Source organism: Paralichthys olivaceus, chromosome 9 (genome assembly GCF_024713975.1).
Source record: "Paralichthys olivaceus isolate ysfri-2021 chromosome 9, ASM2471397v2, whole genome shotgun sequence".
In the NCBI taxonomy this organism is placed as follows: Eukaryota; Metazoa; Chordata; class Actinopteri; order Pleuronectiformes; family Paralichthyidae; genus Paralichthys; species Paralichthys olivaceus.
This window is the reverse complement of record NC_091101.1, coordinates 2,548,547-2,571,218: the sequence shown is the minus strand read 5'-3', so window position 1 is coordinate 2,571,218 and position 22,672 is coordinate 2,548,547. Positions and strand designations below refer to the sequence as shown.

General features: G+C 39.6%; 1 protein-coding gene across 1 annotated transcript in view; it reads left to right on the top strand.

Annotated features, from left to right (window-relative positions):
• gfra3 (GDNF family receptor alpha 3) overlaps window positions 1-22,270 on the top strand; it is a 60,677-nt gene extending 38,407 nt beyond the window's left edge. Inside the window, exons 3-8 of the mRNA XM_020087303.2 lie at window positions 3,825-3,896; window positions 6,386-6,740; window positions 7,618-7,727; window positions 9,539-9,673; window positions 14,271-14,407; window positions 20,071-22,270. Of these exons, the coding sequence (XP_019942862.1) occupies window positions 3,825-3,896; window positions 6,386-6,740; window positions 7,618-7,727; window positions 9,539-9,673; window positions 14,271-14,407; window positions 20,071-20,286 (1,025 nt within the window). The 3' untranslated portion in view covers window positions 20,287-22,270. The remainder of the gene's footprint in view (window positions 1-3,824; window positions 3,897-6,385; window positions 6,741-7,617; window positions 7,728-9,538; window positions 9,674-14,270; window positions 14,408-20,070) is intronic.
• The last annotated feature ends 402 nt before the right edge of the window (window positions 22,271-22,672 follow it).

The following is a 22,672-nucleotide window of genomic DNA, read 5'->3' as shown; positions in this document are numbered from 1 at the left end:
TTGGTTCAGACACAGTGGACCCAAGAGGATCAATCTACCTACTTATTCCACCCACTCCTCTGAGTGTGTGTGGAAAGTGTATCTCTTGAACTGTTCATCTAACCGACTTCACACACAATTAAGAGACAGAAATGTTTGTCTGGGGGAGGGGGCGTCAGCATGCCTTAAAGGGATAATTCACCGAAAAATGGAAATTCACTCATCATTTACCCACCACTATGCCGATGGAGGGGTGGGTGAAGCGTTTGAGTCCACATAACACTTTTGGTGTTTCAGGGGTAAACGTTGTTGCAGCAGAATCCAATACAATTGAAATCAATGGTGACCTGTTCTTCAGACGTAATAAAAGAACAGAAAAAACATAACATGCCTACCTCCTGCTCGTGTGGTGTCATCCAAGTGTCCGCAAGCCTAGACATTCATACTCGAGCACGACCAGGATGGAGGCATGTTATGTTTTTTCTGTTGTTTTATTATGTGTGTTTGTTGCTAAAGTACAGTGCTTTTATTTTGAAAAGTTGTGAAATTGCTTCTGAAAATTGTGTTGATTGCTTAACAGACCTGCAAAATAGCCAACACACCACGTATGTAAATATAATAGCAGTTAAGTTAATCATTCAAACATATATAAAATTGACTATAAAATCTTCACTGCAGATAAACCAGGTGTGATAAACACAAAATTTTCAAACTTCACTCTTTGTAAAATTTGCAAAAACCACCATTCCAAACAGGCAGGTTCAGAACCGGCATTGCATCCTACTTCTTATAATTGTTTGTATCCTGTAACTTTAAATGTAATGCCTCATGGATGTATTGGAATTTGTTTTTAACCAAACTTTGGTTTATGACCAAATATAGCACATGCAAACATAACAGTCGCATTACATCAAGGTGTATAATCATTCCCTTCACACTTGTGCTCACTTTACACTGTACCACTTAATATTTACACTAATCAGAAGTATACAGACACATACAAACACACACACAGACACAAACCTCGAGGAAACTCTGGTATACGTAACACAATACAATGCTAAAAGCTCATGTAAATCACAACCATCTCATCCTATGCTAAATGGTTAATATTTATTCAAGAGCAATTTTAGTTAACAGGGACAGAGAGTCCATTTAATTTATTGTTTCAGTTGTGTGTGGCTTATTTCATTTATATTTCATTTATTTAGGATATTTAAAAAATGTTTTCATTCTAATTCAAATGTCAGACTAAATATATTCTTAAGAATTTAGTTCATTGCCCTTTAACAGATTGTAGTTGTTAGATTTTGCTATTAATATCAGTGGTATAAAATTGTTTGAAAGTGATAACAATAATATAATTTAGGCCTGCATCAATATTTTAAATAATGCACCAAGTTAAAGGTTTCTTTGCACAGTTAGACGTATCCAAGCAAATAACGGTATTGTACAATGAAATATCCCTGACTGAATCGAGAATCAAATCAAGACCTTGTGGATCGGAAACAAATCGATTGGGAAATCAGTGGAGATACCCAGCCCTAGTTTGTTGTGTTTTTGTAATGCTAAAAAGTGCAGTAAAAAATTATGTACCAGTGCAACCAATATAAAAAGTCAGTCTGGAGCCCTGGTGTGATATATCTGTTTATAATAAACTATAATTTAGTATGGCCCTCGAAGGATGTAATATAAATTAAAACAGCCCTTGATAGAAAAAAGGTACTGACAAGACAGTTACAGTGCTAATACATCAAGATGGCAAACACAAATTTTGCGTAGATATCTATGCATTAAACTACTCACTGAACAGTCAGCTTTGGCTCCTTCTTTCCAGCATTTTTCTGTTGCCAGCTGAGGTTTTGTCTAAAGAAGACGATATCAAGCAAGTTAACAAAAGGCTTTGTATTCTGTAAAGCCATTGGCAATGCTGCTGCTCACTGCGATCACCTCACTCAATCACAGTGAACAGGGCCGACTCAGGCCAAAGGTGACATAGAACACCTCTATGGCCTAGGCCTCGGAAAGTCAGGGCGCTGCTGGAAACCATTAACATAATTATTGTACTAACAACATTATCAACAAAGACAGCCTTTTAATTACAATAATTTTGCAGCCCTTAACTGTCAGTCAGTTGACACTGTGCACTGCTGTGGGGATAATGGTCGCAATGTGATGAACAATTGTGCTTCACTCAGCCCAAGATCGAGGGGTTAGCTTGGATCAGTTGCTGGGAAAGTACATATTACATAGATATTTTAACAAAGAGGTCCAAAGACTCAGGTGAAGAGACAAAGAAAGGACAATATGTACTGTATGACTTATGTTACTATGTAGTAATACAGATAATGCTTTTGTAGCTGCATGGAGGCAGAGCTGGTTTAAACTATATAATCAGATATATTGAAGTGGAGTACTTCTATGTAAAGTGCCATGAGATGATGTATATTATGATTTGGCGCTATACAAATAAAATTGAATTGAAAGTACCACTGTCTGATATTTTACACAACAATATTTGAGTAAATCCCCATAACTACACAAATAACAGCAAACACATACAGTAGGACACTTGCTTCTTTCTTGAATGTAAGGCATGAGAGACATGTCCAGCCATTGTTCCTCTGTAGAAAGGAACTGGTGATGAGCCACTACCGGTAGGATAATGTGATTGGGTTTGTAGGGGGAGGGGGCAACAAATCCGAATCTCACCTATAGGCAACTGAAATGTCTAGAGCTGGTCCACACTGTGAATGACAGAATGCCCATAAACTGATTGAATCGAAGAGGCCTGTTATTCAACAAAGAAGCAAGCTGAACTCTGCCATGGTCATTTTGTGTCACATATGAAATAAAGTAAACACACCTATTGTGGGGGGTATAATTAAAGCAAAATACAGCCTGATCTTCCACCGTACATGTTGCTGTGTTGCCGTATCTATAGAGAGGAAGTCTGGGACTGGTGCCTACTCTTTGCTTCTAATAGAAAAGGGAAGACTCGTGCATGCATGCAAAGATGTTTAAATTTTTAAATGTGCAGAGACTGCTTTGACTTCAGGGACCCTCTGCACTGCAGGGGATGCAGGGGGAGGTCTTTGTTCCCCTAATTGGCGTTTGAGAAGTCAATGGTTTCAGAGGATACACTGCACTACTAAATTTAAAAATGGAATCAAATATATAACAGAAGATCTCACAACAACAAGGCCAGTTTGTTGACGTGTCAGTGATTTGGTATTTGGGTGATTTGAACAACATACTGAACAAACGACTCATGCTAACACACACGATCTTCATGGTTTTCTACCACTATCATATTTTATATTTACCGTATCACTTTTACTTTTCTCTGCTTTGTGTCATTATTTGATCATCATCTGATCAATGTAATCTTGACTCTGTGATATGACACTGAAAGGAAAATGAGAGTAATCTGCTTCTTTAAGACAGTAATCTTCAAACCTTTATTTTTAACTGTTGAATGTTTGTGAATTTCTGTTCACAGTTATTAAAGGTGCAGTGTGTAGAATTCAGTGACATTTAGAGGTGAAGTTGCATGTTTCAGCTGAATACACCTCAACCCCCAATGAGTGGAGTTCAGATGCCTGTTAAAATTCCTGTTAACATGTATCAATGCTTTGGTTTTATTCATGATTTCTGATCTATTGGTCTCATTCCAAATTACACTGAAGACCTCCTCACAGTGCTTTGCATGGAGGTCATGAGGAGCTTTTATTTCCCTTTGCTGTCTTATACTCTGTTTGTCTTAGATGTGTTCCTTCCATTCAACTGTGGGTCACAATTGTAATTGATAACTCAGTGTTTGAATGTGTTTTTTATTTCTTCAGGGGAGGATGAGCTGGAACTATCTCCCTATGATGACACATTAATGGATACTCGCATGGCCTCCTTAGTGGCAGGTAAAACACACCCTGCGATATTTGCACACCCATAATGACAATCATTCATGTGGTCTGTCTTATGATTACATGGTTTGAATCAGCATGCATCAGTCATACATGTATGCGTAATGACAGACAGCTCTATAACCGTCCGACCAGGATTACAAATAATGCCCGCTCAAGAAAGCAGCTCAATTAATCAATATGTATCAATCAATAAATAATGGAAATGAATGACTGAGGGAACTCTGTGCTTTGCATTTTTTTCCCTTTTCTTCTGTCTCATTTTATGGCCTCAGAGTTTCTCCTTGCGTACACAGTCTGCTGGTGTTGCACTCTGTGGACTAGACTAAAGGTCTGCTTTGTTCTGAGGCTGTTACTTTTTAAAATCTTGTTGGTTTATTTTCATTATGGTGGAATTGCTATGCTAGATTTTAACCCTGATTGTTTGTAAAACCCTATCAAGGGTAATTTCTGATTTTAGAACATGCTTCATGGGCCATACTGAATTAATCAAGACAACCACCAAAAGAAAATAGTTTTACATGTGGTGGCCACAGACGGCTGCTCTCTCTTTATCCTTCCTGACTGATTCTTCTGTAGTGTTGTGTTCTGCTAGTGTCCTTGTCACTACTGGTAGCATGAGGCGGAACCTGCAGCCTGATCAGATTGCACAGGTAGTCCAGCTCCTCCAGTAAGGTACATCCATACGTGTGGTCTCAAGAAGGTTTGCTGTGTCTCCCAGCTCAATCTCAAGAGCATGGAGGAGATACCAGGAGACCGGCTGTTTAACAAGGAGAGCTGGACATGGCTGTAGAAGGGCATCAACCCTACAAAATGACCTCCAGGCTACTGGTGTGCATGTTTCTGACCAAACTGGGCCCGACGTCCTCAAGTGGGACCTGGACACCAGAATTGACAGGTCCGCCATTGGCGCCCAGTTCTCTTCACAGATGAGAGGCGGTTCACACTGAGCACATGTGACAAGCGTGAAAGAGTCTGGAGATGCTGTGGTGAACATTATGCTGGCTGTAACATCATCCAGCATGACCGGTTTGGCGGTGGGTCAGTGATGGTCTGGGTAGGTACATCCTTGGAGGGTTGCACAGACATCCAACAGTACCTTGACCGCTGTTAGGTACCGGGAGGAAATCCTCAGAGCGACTGTCTGACCATACACTGGTGCATTGAGCCCTGGGTTCCTCCTGTTGAAGGACAATGCCCGGCTTCATGTGGCCATTGACTGGCCCTCACGTTCCCCTGACCTAAATCCAATTGAGCACCAATGGGGCATTATGTATTGGTGCATCAGACGCTGCCAAGTAGCACCACAGGCTGATAGAAAGCTACCAAGTTTATTATTTTTTATCTTAATTTTGTTATTTTTACACAATTACATAAATGTGAATTTGAAACAGACATTGGCAATGCAAATTCTTTTTTCAACAAATATAAAACTTGAATGCAAATGCCACCTCCTTTATACTTTTCATCTGTTGACAGTGTTGCTTTTTTTTAATACTGCAGGGGTATTGTGTAACCTTAACCCTCTAAGTCAAACATGCTGCATTTACTTAAATGACAAGACTGTCCCCATGATGCTTGTCAACAATGACACATGACAGCTATGTGATTTCTTCACCCTGATCATGGTCTGAAAGGCATACAGCCAGAAGGGTCCACCCTGAAGTTTGTATGCAGATGAAATGTACAGCTGTCATGGGATTTATTTATTTATTTCTGAGCTGTTTTTGTGTATTGATGTCACTCAAAGACCATCATCTTTTCCAAAGTTGCCTTTGACAAGTACTTCTGTCCATGATAATCAAGATTCCTTTTTATTTTGCTTTGCTCATTCATTGTTCCAGAAGATATATCCCAAGTATGTGTGCTTGGGATAGTGTTGCGACCAGGTCTGGACCTATAGGGGCTCCTCCCTAGTGTACGGGGTCAGAACTTGACATCTCAGAGTCACAGCTGGGATATAAATCATTTTACACAGTTTGCATACGGTGAATTAACCCTTTCTTATTTAAATCCCATTCTTATGGTTATTTCAAATTTGTTTACTGTTGTTAGTTGTTAGACATTTACAGTTAATCTTTTTTGGGTCCAGTGTATTTTATTTTATGGGAGGGTGAGAAACGAAGGATGATGATCATCATTGACATTAAAAGGGTACAGCTCTACAGCTCTGTGCACAATTTTCTTCACACACATACTGTAATTAATCATTTTACATCTAAATATTTCCTCAAACGTCCTTTCTGTCAAAATGTAAAAATCGTACCTATAGGAATGATAGTTTTGGAAAAGCCACTGACACTGTAAATTACTTTTACACGTTCCTTTTTTTCTTCATTTCATAAACTCTGTGTAAAACATATCGTCAAAGTTCAGCCCTGTGACGATTCAAAGATTAGAAGCGTTAAGTGATTCACAACTTTGTTAACATGCAGGTTTTGTAATTTGTTAGTTGCTAATTGAACTTTTCCGCGCTTGCTCAGCCTCATCTTTCACTCAACTGGATGGTGAGAACCATTGTCTGAAGGCAGCACAGGACTGTGGTTTGTACGAGAAGTGTGGCTCCCTGCGATCAGAGTATGTCCTGGCCTGCACCAAGCGGGTACCTGGGTCCAACCGGTGCAACCAGCACAAGTGCCACAGGGCCCTCCGGCGCTTCCTGGAGAGGGTGCCTGAGGAATACAGCCTGGGTGTCCTTTTCTGCCCCTGCACTAACACCCTGTGTGGGGAGAGGAGGAGGAAAACCATTGTACCCTCCTGCTCCTTCCAGGAGATGGAAGGACTGCAACCTAACTGCCTCCATCAGCAGAGTTTCTGTCGCCGAGATGACCTCTGCAGGTGAGACATTATCAGTTATTTTAAATGTTTGAAAGTTCTTTATGACAACATTGTATGAGGCTGTTTCAAATATACTACATATATAGCATAGCAACTGTATATGTTTATATACAAATACATTATACATATACATTAGAATATAAATAAGCAAAATATACATTTTCTATTCTGGTATTTGGTATTCATTTGTTTTTATCTGTGCATCAGAGCTTTCTTTCAGGTTGCAGTGGAATCAGAGTGTCGATAAAATTTGGAAATGCACCAAATCAATTTATGAAATTTCAGCTAAATTTACATTTTAAAATGCTGGCAGAAAATCAGCATAAAATGTGCCCTTATGGCTGAACCTGCTCTGGCAAAAAGCTCAGCTACTCTCTGCTCTTGGAACTAATAGCTTACAATTGACACACAAACTGGACAAGTTCAAGCAATTTCTTTGAAAAATATATTTCTACCATCAGCTCCTCTCTCGTGTGAATGTGAATTTTTTTCTGGATTAACTTTGCCATTGTGAATGGATTTGCAGATAATGCACTGCACTGAAACCAAACTTTCTCCCTGTTACACAATGCAAATATATTAAATCTTAACAGGCTACAAAAGGCTACTTAGTATTGATCTTGAAATGTGCACCACAGTCCTATGTAAGGGGAAAAGGCCATGGGAACAGTGGGGCCAAAGCAAAAATATGAAGAAGAAGAAAGTGACAAAATACATTCAAATGTGCTAATGCATCCACTGTACCTAAAAACATGGGACTGAAAACCACTGGACCTAAACTTACATAATCGCAAACACACCCCAACATACACTCACATTCACATTTCCTGCCCATTTCTTGTGTTTGATGTTACGTTGCTGTTTGTGTTGTTGCCAGGTCCAGACTGGCTGATTTCCTTAATAACTGCCAGCCATCTCCTCTGACAGCCAGCGGCTGTCTGAAAGACTCAGCAGGCCTCTGCCTCCGAGCATATGCTGGACTCATCGGTATGGAATGCAAGGGGGGGGGGGGATTCGTAGTTGAATTACATAAAGTAGAGGGCTGCATTTTACCTCAAGACAAATCATTTCCAGGAGATAATGTTTTGTCATTAAAAAATTAATGCAGTGATATCCCAGAAAGTGCTTTGGGAAGTTGAACTATGGATTATAGTAAAAACTGTAAAACATACCATATCCACAGCATATGTATGGAATTTCTTCAAATATGTAAAGAAAAAATTATATTTTACTAAAAGCCAAGATTTCAGAAGAGCCCACTAGTAAAGCAAGATCCAGAGTTACGTAAGGGTACTTCCAGTGTGAGCCATTTGTGATTTGACCGTAACAAGATATGAAAATCTTCCCTCTCTTCATACTCTGCATTATTAAATCATCAAACTACCAAATATCAATATTAAATCCATCTCTGATAGTAGCTACTGCACCAGGTAGCTAAACAGTTAAATTCTCAGTTGTATCATTGATGCATCTACAACAGCTACTGTAGGTTTAACAAGCAATTATAAAAGTTTGATTATATAACAGATGAGCTTTTATGTGACCAGTAAAGACCATTTCAAGTTTTCACAAATGTGGACTTTTGATTAATCATTCAAGCAAATTCTTAAAAGGCTAGAGGGCCCTTATGAGACCTCCCTGGACCCGGGGCCCAGAATAACTGAAGCAACCCTGCATGGAAGATTCTGTTGTCAGTTTGTCTATGATACTTGTTTTTTAAGACATACTGGCAAGCCTGAAGGGAGTGACTGCATTGAAGAGAAATGACAAAGAAGTTGCAGTTAATCATCTTGACAACAAAATTAAAGACTCTTAAACTTACTCTTAACTCTTAGAAAGATTTGATAAAATGCAATTCTCAAAATAAAAGTGGCTGCACAGAAGGCAGTGAGTGGTTAGGAGGAAAGATAGAACAGAATGGGAGAGTAATGGGTTGCAAGTGTGTGAAAAGTGTGATCAGACAGAGCAGAAGTGGAGGAGAAGCAGCAAGATAGAAAACAAAGACCCATGACAGCTGACAAGATATGTGGATCCTGACAATGATAGATGACTTTTCTATTAGACTCAGCTTTTTAAAAGCACAAGCTGCACAATCCACACATTTACACCAGGGTATCCTGCCAGAGATAAACAAATAATGTGTTTGCAGTGCACTGACAAAAACACATCAGGAGTAGTTTTCTATTTTCCCTAAAGAATTCAACTCTTCTAGCGGTTGAATACCAAACTATTATGAAATGAAACTAATGACAGACCCTGTTCAACCATTTCTTCTATAAATTGTTTATTCTACTGATTTGTAATTGCAAAAACAATTCTGAAGAAACAAAATGCTGACAGTCTGATAAAAAAATTCAATTTCTGATAAATGTGAAAGAATTTCTCCAACAACTTGCAAAAGTTTTACACTAACATAGTAGTGTGAGATGATAATGTATTTAGCACAATATGCACTTGTAGCAGCCAAAGCATTATTAAACCTTAAAAATGGTTTTACTAAGGCGCTTCAATTTGTGCTTGTGGTTAGGGAAAGTCCCTGTTCTAGACATCATTTGAAGGGAAATGAAGCTTTGCTTGAGGTAAAACCAAAACTACAGAAACCTTTTCTGATTTGTGCCCTAATTGCTCAAAGTTAAAAGCAGTGGATGGGCTGTTCAAGGCTGGCAGCCTTTTTCGGCCATGGCCTCATTTGTCTCCAGCTGTTTTATTTACATTTCTGATTTACCATGTTAAAGAATTGTTGAAATGAAAACGAACATGCAGGTCCTTTGACTTATTTTGACCCTTATAACCTACAGGTACCATCATGACACCCAACTACATCAGTAACAGCTCTGCTGACGTGTCACTGTGGTGCAACTGTGAAGGCAGTGGGAACCAGTGGCAGGACTGTCTGAGACTGCAGCGTATGTTCACCCAAAACACCTGCCTGCGTGAGTCTGTTTAAATTCTATACACAGGTTTCATAAACTTGATTTTGATCAAATTTCAGACAGTTAATCATATTTTTGTTTGCGGTATTGGTGGTATTAATAATTACGGGCAGGATTACCAAACGAACCTCAGGACCCGCTTCTTGATGATTAGCCAAAGTTGTATAAAACTCAATGGAAGACATTTGTTATTTTTGCCAACATTTTTAACATTACCTACACCAATGAGCCACAAACATGACCCCAAAAGATTGAGCAAATAACATTGACATTTCATGGTCTGGTAAATGTTAGACATTAAGTGAAGGGTTGGTTCTTGTAGTCAATGTGTCTGTGGGAGAACTGGGCAGGTGTAAGGATCTGAGCAACTTTGACAAAGGGCCAGTCATTATGGCCAGATGGCCAGGTCTCTGCAAGACAGACTATCCCATATGCTCCGAATTGTAAGGAGGTTTGCTGTGATTCCAGTTGCAGACAATTCAAATGATGGTTAGTGCATCACAGCCACCTCTGTGTGGGGCTTTGTGGCTGCAGGACTGTTAGAAGTGCCTGTGCTGGCCATAATGTTTTTTCTCACAAGTGCATTTTCCCAAAATAAATATGCACATAATGCAATTATTACAAATAACCGATACATGAAACACCTGATGTGAGGTAGTAATGGGTCTCAAAGGGTTATAATTAAATTACTATGAGGTTTCTACTCTGTCCATGGTACTTGATGATTACAAGTACACTTAATCTAAAATGGGTAGTAGGTTAATTGAATCAAAGACATATCCTACAATGCACTGAGACACGTCCTCATTGACAAGGTTATCGGATGTTTTGGGTCTTTCAACATCAAACACTCACCCAGCTAGGGTTGATCTGACCTTGGCTTATAGCTCAGTAACTTGGGCCCACAAATCACCACTGACCCAAAACCATCTGAAGACCCATTTTTCAGCTTCCATGTTGGCCTTGATGGTTTTCTTTTTTTTCGCAGTCCCAGTGATATCGGTTAAAGTGGAAACATTCAATCCCTAAACAAACTGTGTAGGCCAGACTTTTATACTATAGTGATTAGACCCAGAGTTGTGTCCTACCCAGGGCTGAGCAGAGACCAGGGATGGGTGGGTGCTGAGTTTAGCCGATGTAGATTTCTATGTTTTGCTCCTAGTTGCTTGTTTTTGTATTAATAAACCTAATAATAAAATAAACATTCCTATGTGTTCCCTAGTTAAGAGAAGCTCCAATTGATCCAGGCACCGCATAAGCTATATGATTACTCCACTTCTGCAGGCTGGACAGTTTACACTACACAATGTCATAGTGTGTCATAGAGCTTAATAAAACATTATAATAATCGGTCAAACAAGTTATTTTACTCTAACTACAGTTAACTAGCCTATATGTGACTAGTTAAATTAAAATATTTAGGCCCAAAGACTGCAGCAACATCATGCAAAAACGTTTTGAGATTAAATGTGAAAAATCATGTTACATGTACACCGGGCCAGTGTAAACAGGAAGCAGATTGTCTAACCTGAAGTTGGCAACCCACAGCCGCGACTGAGCCATGCTGCTCATGCGGACAGTGTGGACACTCTTATCTGATAAAATGGAAGCTGAAATGAAAAGCATCGTCAACGTCCCACATGTGAATTCACCGCTGGTTGAAGTTCAGTTGCGAAGTGATGACAATTATTCAGGACTAAAGGAAAAGTGTCCAGGGCTACAGCCCTGAATGCCCTAGCCCGGCGATGCCCATGGTCCGAGCAACATTGGTCCTTGGATCACTGCTGCTAATCCGAAGACATCTGGAGCCTTGTCCACAGACAGACTGGATAACTTTCTTCTTTGCAGTTCCAGTGAGTGTAGACCTTGTATAGTGTGCAGTTCTGCAACCCACTTCATGGGGGTTTCTCTGTGCCTTCCATCCTTTTGGCACAGAGTCTTTGACTCCTTTTATTTGCCTCGTCCATACAGAAACTTCAAAATCCATAGGAGGCACCTGTTGTGAAGAGGTTCAAAACGATTTATAAGAGCGAAGTTGTCATGATTTGGTCCATAAACGTACCCTTCTCTCCAAGTCCACTTGCAGCTCCCACTTACACACAGAAGTGAGCAGGCTGACTGCTGATCTCAACACCTTACCACACCTCATTCAGGGTTAGATAGCGACTGTCCTTACCAACTTATCAAAGCAAGCTTGGGGAAAGGCTCTGAACTATGCTTGTTCACTAGCCACCATGCCCACTGAAGGTCTGTGTCCCTGCTATGTCCAGCACTTCCACTTTCCTGCCAGTTTGCACTATAATGCCTGTTCGCACCAAAATGTGAAAATTGAGTTAGAAACTCAGAACCCTTCATAGAGACTTCTGAGTGAGAGATGGAGTTTGCTCCAATACAGTGCTGCACAACTTAAGCCGCACGGCAGACCCAACCATCTGCTGAGGTATCTTCTGATCTTCCTCTGCAATGTCTCCACTGTCGACATGATTACCTCATGCTCCAGCAGACAGCAGATCGTTACATCCAAGTCTTAAACTTACCTGATAGGCCAGACGTGTCCATTGTGGTGAGGCCAGTCTAAAGCTATATCGTGGTTGCTTGGATTGCTGCTGCACCCCTCAGGCTACAATCAAAGACCTTGAAGAGACTCTGGACTGGTTTCACAGTGATGGATTTGGTTGCAATGTCACAGAAACTGTCTTCTGTCTCCTCAATACCATGACCCTGGAGTTATCAGGCTTGAAACCGATCCTTTCCCAGAAATGAGCTAAGAGCCTTATTTTCTCATATTTACTGTATATAAAATTAAATTCTTGAGTATAAAAGTGCAATAGTATTAATTTCAACAGAGAGACTTAATTGTTAAAATTTGAAATATTTGAAAGAGAATAGAAAGAGGTTTTGGACTAATAACTATTACAGACTTTTACTGTGAGGTAATTTGCCTGCCCCTAAATCAGTCAAATTTGCTCTTGCTCTCAGTGACCTGAAGCTCATTTTCAGAATGAGAGTTCACAGTTGTATTTATGAAAGAGCCGGTGTGATGCACCGAAGTGTCATTTATGGTCATGTGACATGACTGTTTTGAACCACATTTCGGAGAAGTGTTTCAAAACAACCAACACAGCTCTGAAACGTCTTGAGCGTACTGAGTATTCAAGCGTCCCATCCCCTTCTCTGGTCGTGTACGATAATTTTCTTCAAAATCCGATCATTTTAAGCTTCTGGTACGATGCTTCAACATTTCCCATGTTATCTATAAACCCTCATTTTATTTTGTGCTTGAAGTTTTCTATGAAAATATTCTAATGTAGGAGTCGTTTGGATGAGGTAGTCGTTCTCGTTTGCTGCACCTCTAGGTGTGCAATTATTCACATCACTTAAACCGGCTACCCGAGAACTTCCTAGTCTAATCAAGACATCCGCTTTTAACCCCTCCCAGTACCCTTGTTATCATGATACCCCACAGCAAATAACAGTGCAAACAGTAACAGTGGAAACCACATTAAATAGTCTTTGGTGAAATCTGTCTATCAGATGTGTCCACTACACTACACATTGTTTCTTGTAGTTTAATGATGGTATGCATTACTGTCTCATGATCCTCCACATGCCATTTCAATCTAAAAGTTTAAAAAGCAATTTAGATTAAGAACTAGGGAAATGTTCAAAATGTAAAAAAGTCCCATTTAAAGTCAAGAAAACTATTATTCTCTAAGTTATTGTTTTTATGTAGCCTGTTTTAAAAATTTATCTAAGCACCAGAATTAATGTGTCACCATTAATGATACTTTGAACAACAGCTCAAAGGGAATAATTGAGAAAAAAAAAAGACTTTGCCATGATGTCTGCTGAGTCTTTCTGGGTGGTTGACTCCTGCAGTGATGTTCACAGCTTGAACTGATTTCTACCTCTTATATATCAGCTACATGGTACAGCATAAGCATTCATAAGAGTCTTTGACCCTGTTCATAACTGACAATAGCATGTGTCCTGCTTCATCTGATCCAAAGTGGACAGCTCTTAAGTGAAGGTGTGAATGTGCCCACAATGCATTGAGGATGCATCGAGATCTGATCACACAGACGACAGGAGGTCTGGGCTGTCTTCCTTCTGATTAAAAGCGAAATTCCATTTGGTCTTTGCAATCTTAAATGATGAATGTCTTGAGAGCGAGGAAGTGAAAAAAGTAATCACTCAACGCACACATTTGGAGATGCATTCCAATGCCAGGTGGCGTACTTAAAACTGCCAGGTATGAACAGGGTTTTACAGTCCGTGTCTGTATCAGAAGGCTTCTACAGGGCGGAGAGGTGTGACGTGAGACGCCAGAGGCTAAAGACCTCTTGCTGCCACTCAGTCCCAACAACTGTCAATCAAGCTGTCAATAGACACCGAGCCTGTTATGTCCAAACACTAAAGTCTGGATCGATGCATCAATGCACTTCCCATAAAGCTCTGTGATTCATCAAACTGCCGACAGCTCGAACAATAAAGCTGCCAAATAGATATGAAGGTTCACGCCCATCCAGCTTCACAGCAGTCCAGCTGAGCAGGCACACACACGCACTGGCAGTGACGATGCTGTGTCTCTATGCAGGTAATTCTATCAGTTGGATGGGGAGCCCTGGCTCCCTGCCTGCAGACATCACCCCCCCTCCTGCTCCCAGGCCCTCCCCACTGGATCAGGAGGACGAGCTGCTGAGCAACAACCACCTGCCTGAACACAACAATGTCGTGAGTACACTTCTATCAAACAAACATTACCCCTATATATCTTGGTGGAAGTCGCGAAGGTGTTGCAAGTACATAAATTAACGCACTACCACGATGAGAACCTTTGCAATTGCTAGTTATTTTGCAGTTAAATCATTTTCACCATTTAAAAAACTGTCTTTCTCTGAGGATCATGAAGGACCGACAGACAGTCAAACATTGCAGTCTCTACAGACACGTTGCGATTGTGGCTACATCAAATTTTCTAAGAAACCAATAGTACATCTACAAGTGTTTCACAAAGATACTCAATTTACTGCGTTTTTTTACTACGAGAGACCAGTATATTCAGTCCAGTTCAATTTTATTTATACAGTGCTAAATCACAACATTTATTTGTTAAAATACAGTATTTTAAAGCACTTTACATAGTAAGGCTGAGACCTTACAATATTAAGATATAAAGATTAAGTCTAAAAGAAGGAATTCAGCAACAAAGAATCAATGCAGTCCGGGTTTGTAAATTTCAGACACTATTGGTCTCAAATAGGAAAATATTGTTTTTATTCAATGCTTTAAGGAGCACTTTTATTTATTATTTAGTCAATAAAGTAATTAACACGTAGAAATGCAATATAAGGGTCAGTTTACTTTCAAGGATTTCTTCTGAAGGCCTGAGATATATAACTGACATGAAGATTGTAGTATATAAATATTAATAGGGAATGAGTGTGTAAAATCAATTCATAGTTTCAAGGAAACTGGAAGGCTGTTACTGTGAAGAAGCTACAGGAAGCACTGAGAATATTATATATACTAATAGCAGATTGATATGGAGCTGTTGTAACCACTGCTCAATTCAAGAGATAATACTAATGCATGCATTCTACACAAGACTCATTATTATGTATGCAAGCAGAAATATGGAGCAGCTCTGAGGGAAGCTGTGAGTTTGAAGGAATTAAATGTATTTATTGTTGATGATGCATTCAGTTATACTTTTGATCGTTCACATAGGCTGAGGAGGTCAAACCTCTCAACAATTGAACACAATGGTGTTTTTTAAGATCACAAGAGCAGCTGTGTGGCTGTTATCGAAGCACTTTGGCAAGCCTTCAAAAGAATTGTAATGGGTGTAAAATCTAATACCACTAAACACAATATAAAGCTGAGGCTGATGGGAATTTCTTTAGTCATAAACCATGTATTGGATAAATTACAATTCGGACTTGATGGACGCATAACTATAAACAAGTCATCCACAAGACTCTGTGTTCTTCTTTTCTGCTGCTGCTTATTAGCGGTTGGCAAACTGCTTTTATTTACATTACCACCACATAATGATGGTAGTAATGTGTTACTTATTAACAAGCACTAGTAATAGAGAAAAGATGTTATAGCCACATAATTACTATTTGGTTTTTATAATTTAAAGACTATTCAAGAAAATCATGACCTATCCCTAAGGAGATCATTGGGCATTTAATTCCTGTGTGTGTGTTTCAGTATCATTCATACAGGGATCAGGGTCAGAACTGAACAGTTAGCAAATAAATGTTCAAACTGTCCAGACTGCGACTTTGTCTCTCCCGACCAATCAGGCTTCACACGTCTGTAGCACACAAACACGTCTTGGCCCTGAAGAGTTTTGAATTCCGTCCTGTTTGATCATGTGAGTGTGCCAGCTCAGTAACGTGCAGACACTGACAGACGCACACAGATGCAGAAATCTGCTGTCAGCATATGCTGGCTGCCCTTGTCCAACATTGACCATTAAATATTGCCCAATCCAATTGTGGACCTGGCTACTGTAACCTTGGCCAGACTGGTATGGCTTTGGCTCTTTGGCTCCCAGCATGCCTCAGTGCCCGAGATAATCTTGGCCTCCAGACAAGAGGGGATTCCAACTCTCTCCTCCTCAGTTGCCCTCCTCCTCTCGCTCTCTCTATCTCTCTCTCACGCTCTGTGTCTCTCTCCCACTGAATGGATTAGATGAGGTGCTGGATGGAAGCAGTGCATCAGTCAGGCTTCATTAGTATGAATTTATTCATGCCCATATGTCTCCCACCTCTTTCTCTTCTACCCCAAATCCTCCTCTACTCTCCTTACTTTGTTCCTCTTATCCTTTCCTCAATCCCTCCATCCCACCTTTTTCTTCTTTTACTCACCTGCTCCACATCTCCTCATCTGTCTGTCACTCAGCTGCTTGTTTCTCCTGAGGAGCTTTTGCTTGTTTCTCTAAAGTGATTTTTTCCAGAATTTGAAAGGTTTCACTTCAAAAAGCTAAGCATCCGCTCCAGCAGTGGAAAGAATGTCACATTCAGAGGCAGAGATGAGAGCTCTTTGTTTTAAATGTTACATTTCTGCAGAGAATGTGTAGTGAGGTGGGATGTCATTTTGCAATCCTTAATTTTATTATTTGCAGAGACCCTCTAAAAAATGTCATGTTTGCATCAAATCAGTCAATCAATTTATTTGTATAGCCCATATTCACAAATATTTGTAATATTTAATATCATCGGTCATAACAAGACGTGACATCCTTTGTCCTTAACCCTCAACAAGAGTTAGGACAAACTACAATAAACCCTTTTAACAGGGACAAAACATAGAAGCCTCAGAGAATGCCACATGTGAGAGATCCCTCTCCCAGGATGGACACAAGTGCAAGTAGCTGAAGACATCAACAAAATCAGAAATAAATTATTTTGAGTATTAAAATAACAATGACCTATTTGTTACACAAGCAATCACACCTCTAACCAATTCTCATCAGGAGGCGGAGTCGAAAAGTGAGAGGAAAACAAACGTAGCTACTACAAGTATACAGAAACTGCCATGTGAACATATTTGAAATGCCTCTGTGCATTCACCAAGGTTCAGCCGAGAGAAGCATAATGCTTCCAATAACAAGGCAAGAGGTAAAAATATTATCATTAAATCATATAACAGTGTAGACTCATGTCCCACGTATCACCACAACCTGACTGGCTGCATACAACAATTTTAGTAGTTTTTCAAAATCAGTGATATCTTACCCACTTCAGGCAGTAAATGGCCCAGGTGGTAAATAAAAGTGGCTGTATTTGTTCTTCACAGGACTGTCTCTGTATCTAGTCATGCTTTTTTTTGTGTGTTCAAAATCATAAATGGTTTCGGAAAAGAATAATCATCCACTTTTGATCAACAGCAGGTGTTTCATCCTGCCTATGGGAACTTTCTACACACTGGTATTTAGATGTGGTCAAATGATATGTGTCAAAAACGGATTGGTTTCAAGTCATGGCACAAGAAGTTATTTTCGTTAGGTGTAGGGATTTAACTACCACTGACTAATGTATGGAGCTAAATTCAAGCAAAATCTTAACAAACACAACATGTTTTACAAATTCTCTACCATTCACATACAGAAACACCATTAACAAACTAATACATTTGTTTCACCTGGCAAACAAATACACTACATATTTTTACATAAATATAATATAATATTTATATTTTAATTGTAATAAATGCAAAAGGCCATTTGTTTATTTTATTAGAAATATATAGTATATTCGTTTGCCAGGTGCATTTGTATTTGCGAAATAAAATGCATTCGTTTGTGATGTAATTGCAACCCCACTGTGTTTACAAGTGAATGGTATGGAATTTGTAAAACATGTTTTATTGTTTTAAGTTTTGGCGTGATTTAAGCTCCATACAATTGCCTCTGTTAAAGCTACTAATGGGCATAAGTGCCTTTATTGGCACGACTTGGTCTCCACAGTGTCTTTTTTGACTGCTCTCTCCTCTGGTATCACAATCTATGCAATGAGCTTGTTGTTGGTTGTAGTTCAATTAGATTTAATAGGTACAGTGGATGCAGAGAGAAACTAACCGAAATACTGCACTTCTCTCTCTCTCCATTATCAGAATTTGAATAATTACATATAATAAGATCATTTCTCGAGAAAGAGTATGTAGGAAGTTTGCAGGAGGTGGAGTGAGGGACGTTTCATAACTGTAACCATATTTATACATTTTCTGTATACTCTTTAGCCCAGTTATCTTTAACATTAATTAAAAATGTCTTCAGGCTTTTTAAGTCCCCCACCAATAAGTTATAAAACTAGTAGATCAAAGAAAAAGTCACAAGACTGTTAATAAAAGATAGTGATTAAGAATAGCTGTGCAAACTGGATGAAAGTTGAAGCTAATCAGAGGAGGCTCACTCTGTTGATCAGGCTGAATATGTTTTAAATTCCATCTTAAATTATTGTCTAGAATCCTTTCCACTACTATTGAACACAATAACTTTCAAACCAGTACAAAGGGGAGACTAGCATAACTATAATTATTTCCTGCACCCTGAAGGAAAACTGGATAACTGCCTTGTTTACGGCTTCTGCAGCTGTCACATTAGATGATGAAACGTTAAAACCAGTCAAAAAATATAAACTGCATAAAGCAAGCAAGTATCAGAGGCAGTATTTCAATGGAATGATAGAACAGAATATTAGTATCAGTAAAATAACTATTTGCGCACAAGATCCTAGCATAGGCCTTGGGCTCCTCCAGATGCTGCAGCCTAAATTGAGGATGAACAGCTGGGAGTAACTTATCATATTCATCAATAGCTATAAAAGTTTCAGATAAGACTTCTGTTGATCAAAGTGTTTACAAATGACACACAACACATTTAAGGGTCCCATATTTTACACTTTTGCCATGTTTTATTTGATGTTTTGATATTGATAAGAAGATTTATTTGCACCAACAACCACCTCAAAGTAGTTTGACATCTAGTTCATGCTTCTCTCTGGTGTTGTAGAGAGGTCAGTTAGCCAATCAGAGCCACTTTCTGACGTAAAGGTAGGCAAACCACAGCGTAGCCTCATGAAACTCATCAAATGCAAATTGAGATAGTCAGTTCAATAATTGGACAGACAGTCAAATTCAGACAAAGATTCAATGACTGGTTTGGTGTGGAACTATACAGCTCAGCCTTGCGTCTAGTTCCACTGCAGTTGCCTGGATTATCTGTTGCCATTTGGATGCCCTCCCGTGGTGTTGCAGTATCCACGTCCAACGCTCACTCTCCTCAGCTGCAAGATCCTACAGAAAGACTATTAATGTAGCAGAGTGCATTGAGGCCAGCCAGGGGAGCATGCGAGACCACAGAAGTGTTGTCCATCATGGACATTAGGGAGGTAGGAGGTTGGGAAGCTGGGACAGCAAGAGTGGAGTTTAAATTGGAATTGATGGGACTGCAGATCAGAGACCAGCAGAATTCAATTCAATGCAATACAGAAATTAAATCAAATTCAGTGATGAAACTAATGAAATTGCATGTCAAATTGAATATATGGAGAACAAATTCTTTCTGATCAAATTTAATTTCAGTATGAAATCCTAATGAAGTTTTAAATTAATTTTCATTTTAATTCACTATCAGGATTATCATAAAATTAAATTTTAAAACTTTGAATCTTGTATCTAAAATTATGGAATACAGTTTTACCATATTATTATATAATATATTACCATGCACCCCACACAAATATCAACCCACACACATTAGTGAAATCAAACTTAATCTTCAACCATTGACTTTCTGAGAGTTTGGGTGACCTTTGCAATAACATGTTTTTAAGCACTGTAAAATCCCTGCCAGCTGTCACTCACAGTCTCCTCTTTGTCAGGTGGTGGAGAGCGAGGAAGAAGAGGACCTGACACAGATAGAGGAGGAAGGTGATGAGGGCGACCAGTTCGACATCATCCCGCTGTACTCAGAGAGGGCCACTGTCTCCAACCTGGGCTCCTCTGGGACTGGGGTGGCTGCATCCCTCAACACCGGCCCTGCTAAACCCATACTACTGCTCCTTCTGCTCCTTTCTGCATTGTTCAGCTGGGGGTAGAGCGAGGGATAGGGAGAACACACACACACACACACACACACACACACACACACACACACACATGTAATGGACCCTCCAACAGTCCTGGACTGATTGCTGTAAAATATTCAGAAAAAGTGAAGAAATGGACTTCACCTTTTGTCAGTAGCATCCCCTCACTTCTTCACTCCTGCCCTCATTCCTTCCGTCCCTCCTTTCACAATAGCACTTTGGTCGACATGGTCTGACTGCAGCTGCTGTGGTGTATTCATGTCCTGAGAGCACTGGAGACCTTGCTGTGGCAGGGCCTTCACAAGCTGCCATCAACCAATGAGCATCATGTTGCAGTTCCACACGTAGGTCCAGAAATATTGATTCAACTCTAAAGGTCTGCTCAGTTATCGGCAAGTAAATACTGGCGATGTTAGCTAAGGTGTGTCAGTGGGATGAATCCTGGCTCATAGGCTACATTCTTGTTCTGTCATACAGACAATAACTCAAATAACCCAAACAGTGATGATTTGAATGTCCTGTAATTTATAGATGCGATGTAAGATTTGCCAAAATGTTTTGGGAAAGTGGAAGTTAGGTAAATATGTCACATTAAACTATACAGTTTCTAGACATTTCAATAGAGTAGCAGAAGTAGCCTTAAGTGTGATTATTACTCCTTTCTCATAATATGTGTTTCAATGGTGAATCTACAAAAACTGGAAAGATTTTAAAGTCATACGCTTGAATTTGTTGCATCCATCCTTTGTCCACTACTGTGATGCCGACTGTATTTTTTTATTTAAAATTCAGTTTTTATCTTTTTACCAATCAAATTGCTACGTTTTCTGTTACAGCTGTTCTGTAAATATGTTGACTTGAGATGCAGCTATCATTATCTATTGTATGTTAACAATGTTATTACAAGGCATTCTCCAAACTCCTTCATTTGGCCATTTGTAAAACTGGTACCCTGATACACAAGTGCAAACAAATGTTGCAAATTCAGCTGATAAGGACACACTGTGTATACACAATGATTTTGTGATGTAGATTAATATTTATGGCTACTCCTTGATCCACCTTCACTACTTTTTAGGAAAAGGAACAGACAAAACTAGGATGGAGGTCAATTAAGTCCATACCATTCATTAAGTTCAATCAAGCTGCACTAAATTTCACACACTTATATTAGTTCTTTAAAGATGTCAGATTTTTTTCTGTCATTAAAATCCATGAATTATTCGCCAGGCAACTGAAACTACCTGAAACTGGTCAAAAAGTGACACAAATTCCATAATTGCAGTGTTAAAGACAATTCAAGAAGAATCCTGGATTTGACCCCTTGTCTGTATCTGCAGCATAACTGATCCTTGTTTGCCCCTCTCCCCGTGTTTCTTGGAAATCTGTTCAGTCATTTTTGCGTAATATGCAGAGGTAATAATTTCACATCCCCAAACTCTGCCATCTTTGCTAACTAACCTTGTCAGTCAGTCAGCTACACCCACATCCATTCGTTATAGTTCAGCAGAGTGTGGAGCATAATGAATGAAGAGTCACTACAGAAATGATGTGACTGGTGCAGACTTTGTGCTGGGATGTGAATCTCTCACTAATGTAGAAATGCACCACAGCTGCAGTCAGACCTTGTCTTTTGTTTTTTTCAAGGAAATGATTTATATATTTATTTATTTTGACTCACTGATAGATGATGATTTGTCCCCCTGGGTTCGACTCACCTGTATATGGGTCAGCGTAACAACAATGGAACAGGGAAGGGAGGCTGATTTATGATGCATCAGTCAAACTTTATCATGGTGATGGATGGAGTGATATTCTCTCCCTGCCGCTGTCCCTACTCTACAGCCATGGTGACTGACAAATTACACACTTGTCTCTTATTGTTTAATGAACATCAAGTGCCAAGTGTGTGATGTGTGTGTTTGTGCACACTGGTACTGGGATCAGGCCGAGAGATTGCAAAGAAAATTGGTTAAAGCTTTTTGTTCTAATTTAAGTCTTGCATGTCATCATTCTCACACACTTCTACACAGCCACACATGAAGTATAGACAGGCACACACACATTTGCAAACATACTGCCTGCCATGTATTCAGCCGATGCAGCTCTTTCTTGCTTCATTGCTCTATCCCTGTCCCTCTCTACCTCCCTGGTGACTCAGGACCAGGGCCCAAGCTGCCACAGGCACCAATATGAATAAAGCCTTCATAATAAAAACAACACACTAGAAACTATATGAGCTCTAAAATGGCAGAACAAATCAAATAGCTCCCCAGCAGGCAAAAGACACGCGCTACTTCTGACGCCAACAAAGAGACAAAATGCAGCGAGTTAGAGAGAAGGAGCGGGAGAGAGATGTATGGAGGAGAAATTAGGGAAAAAAAACAAGGCCAAG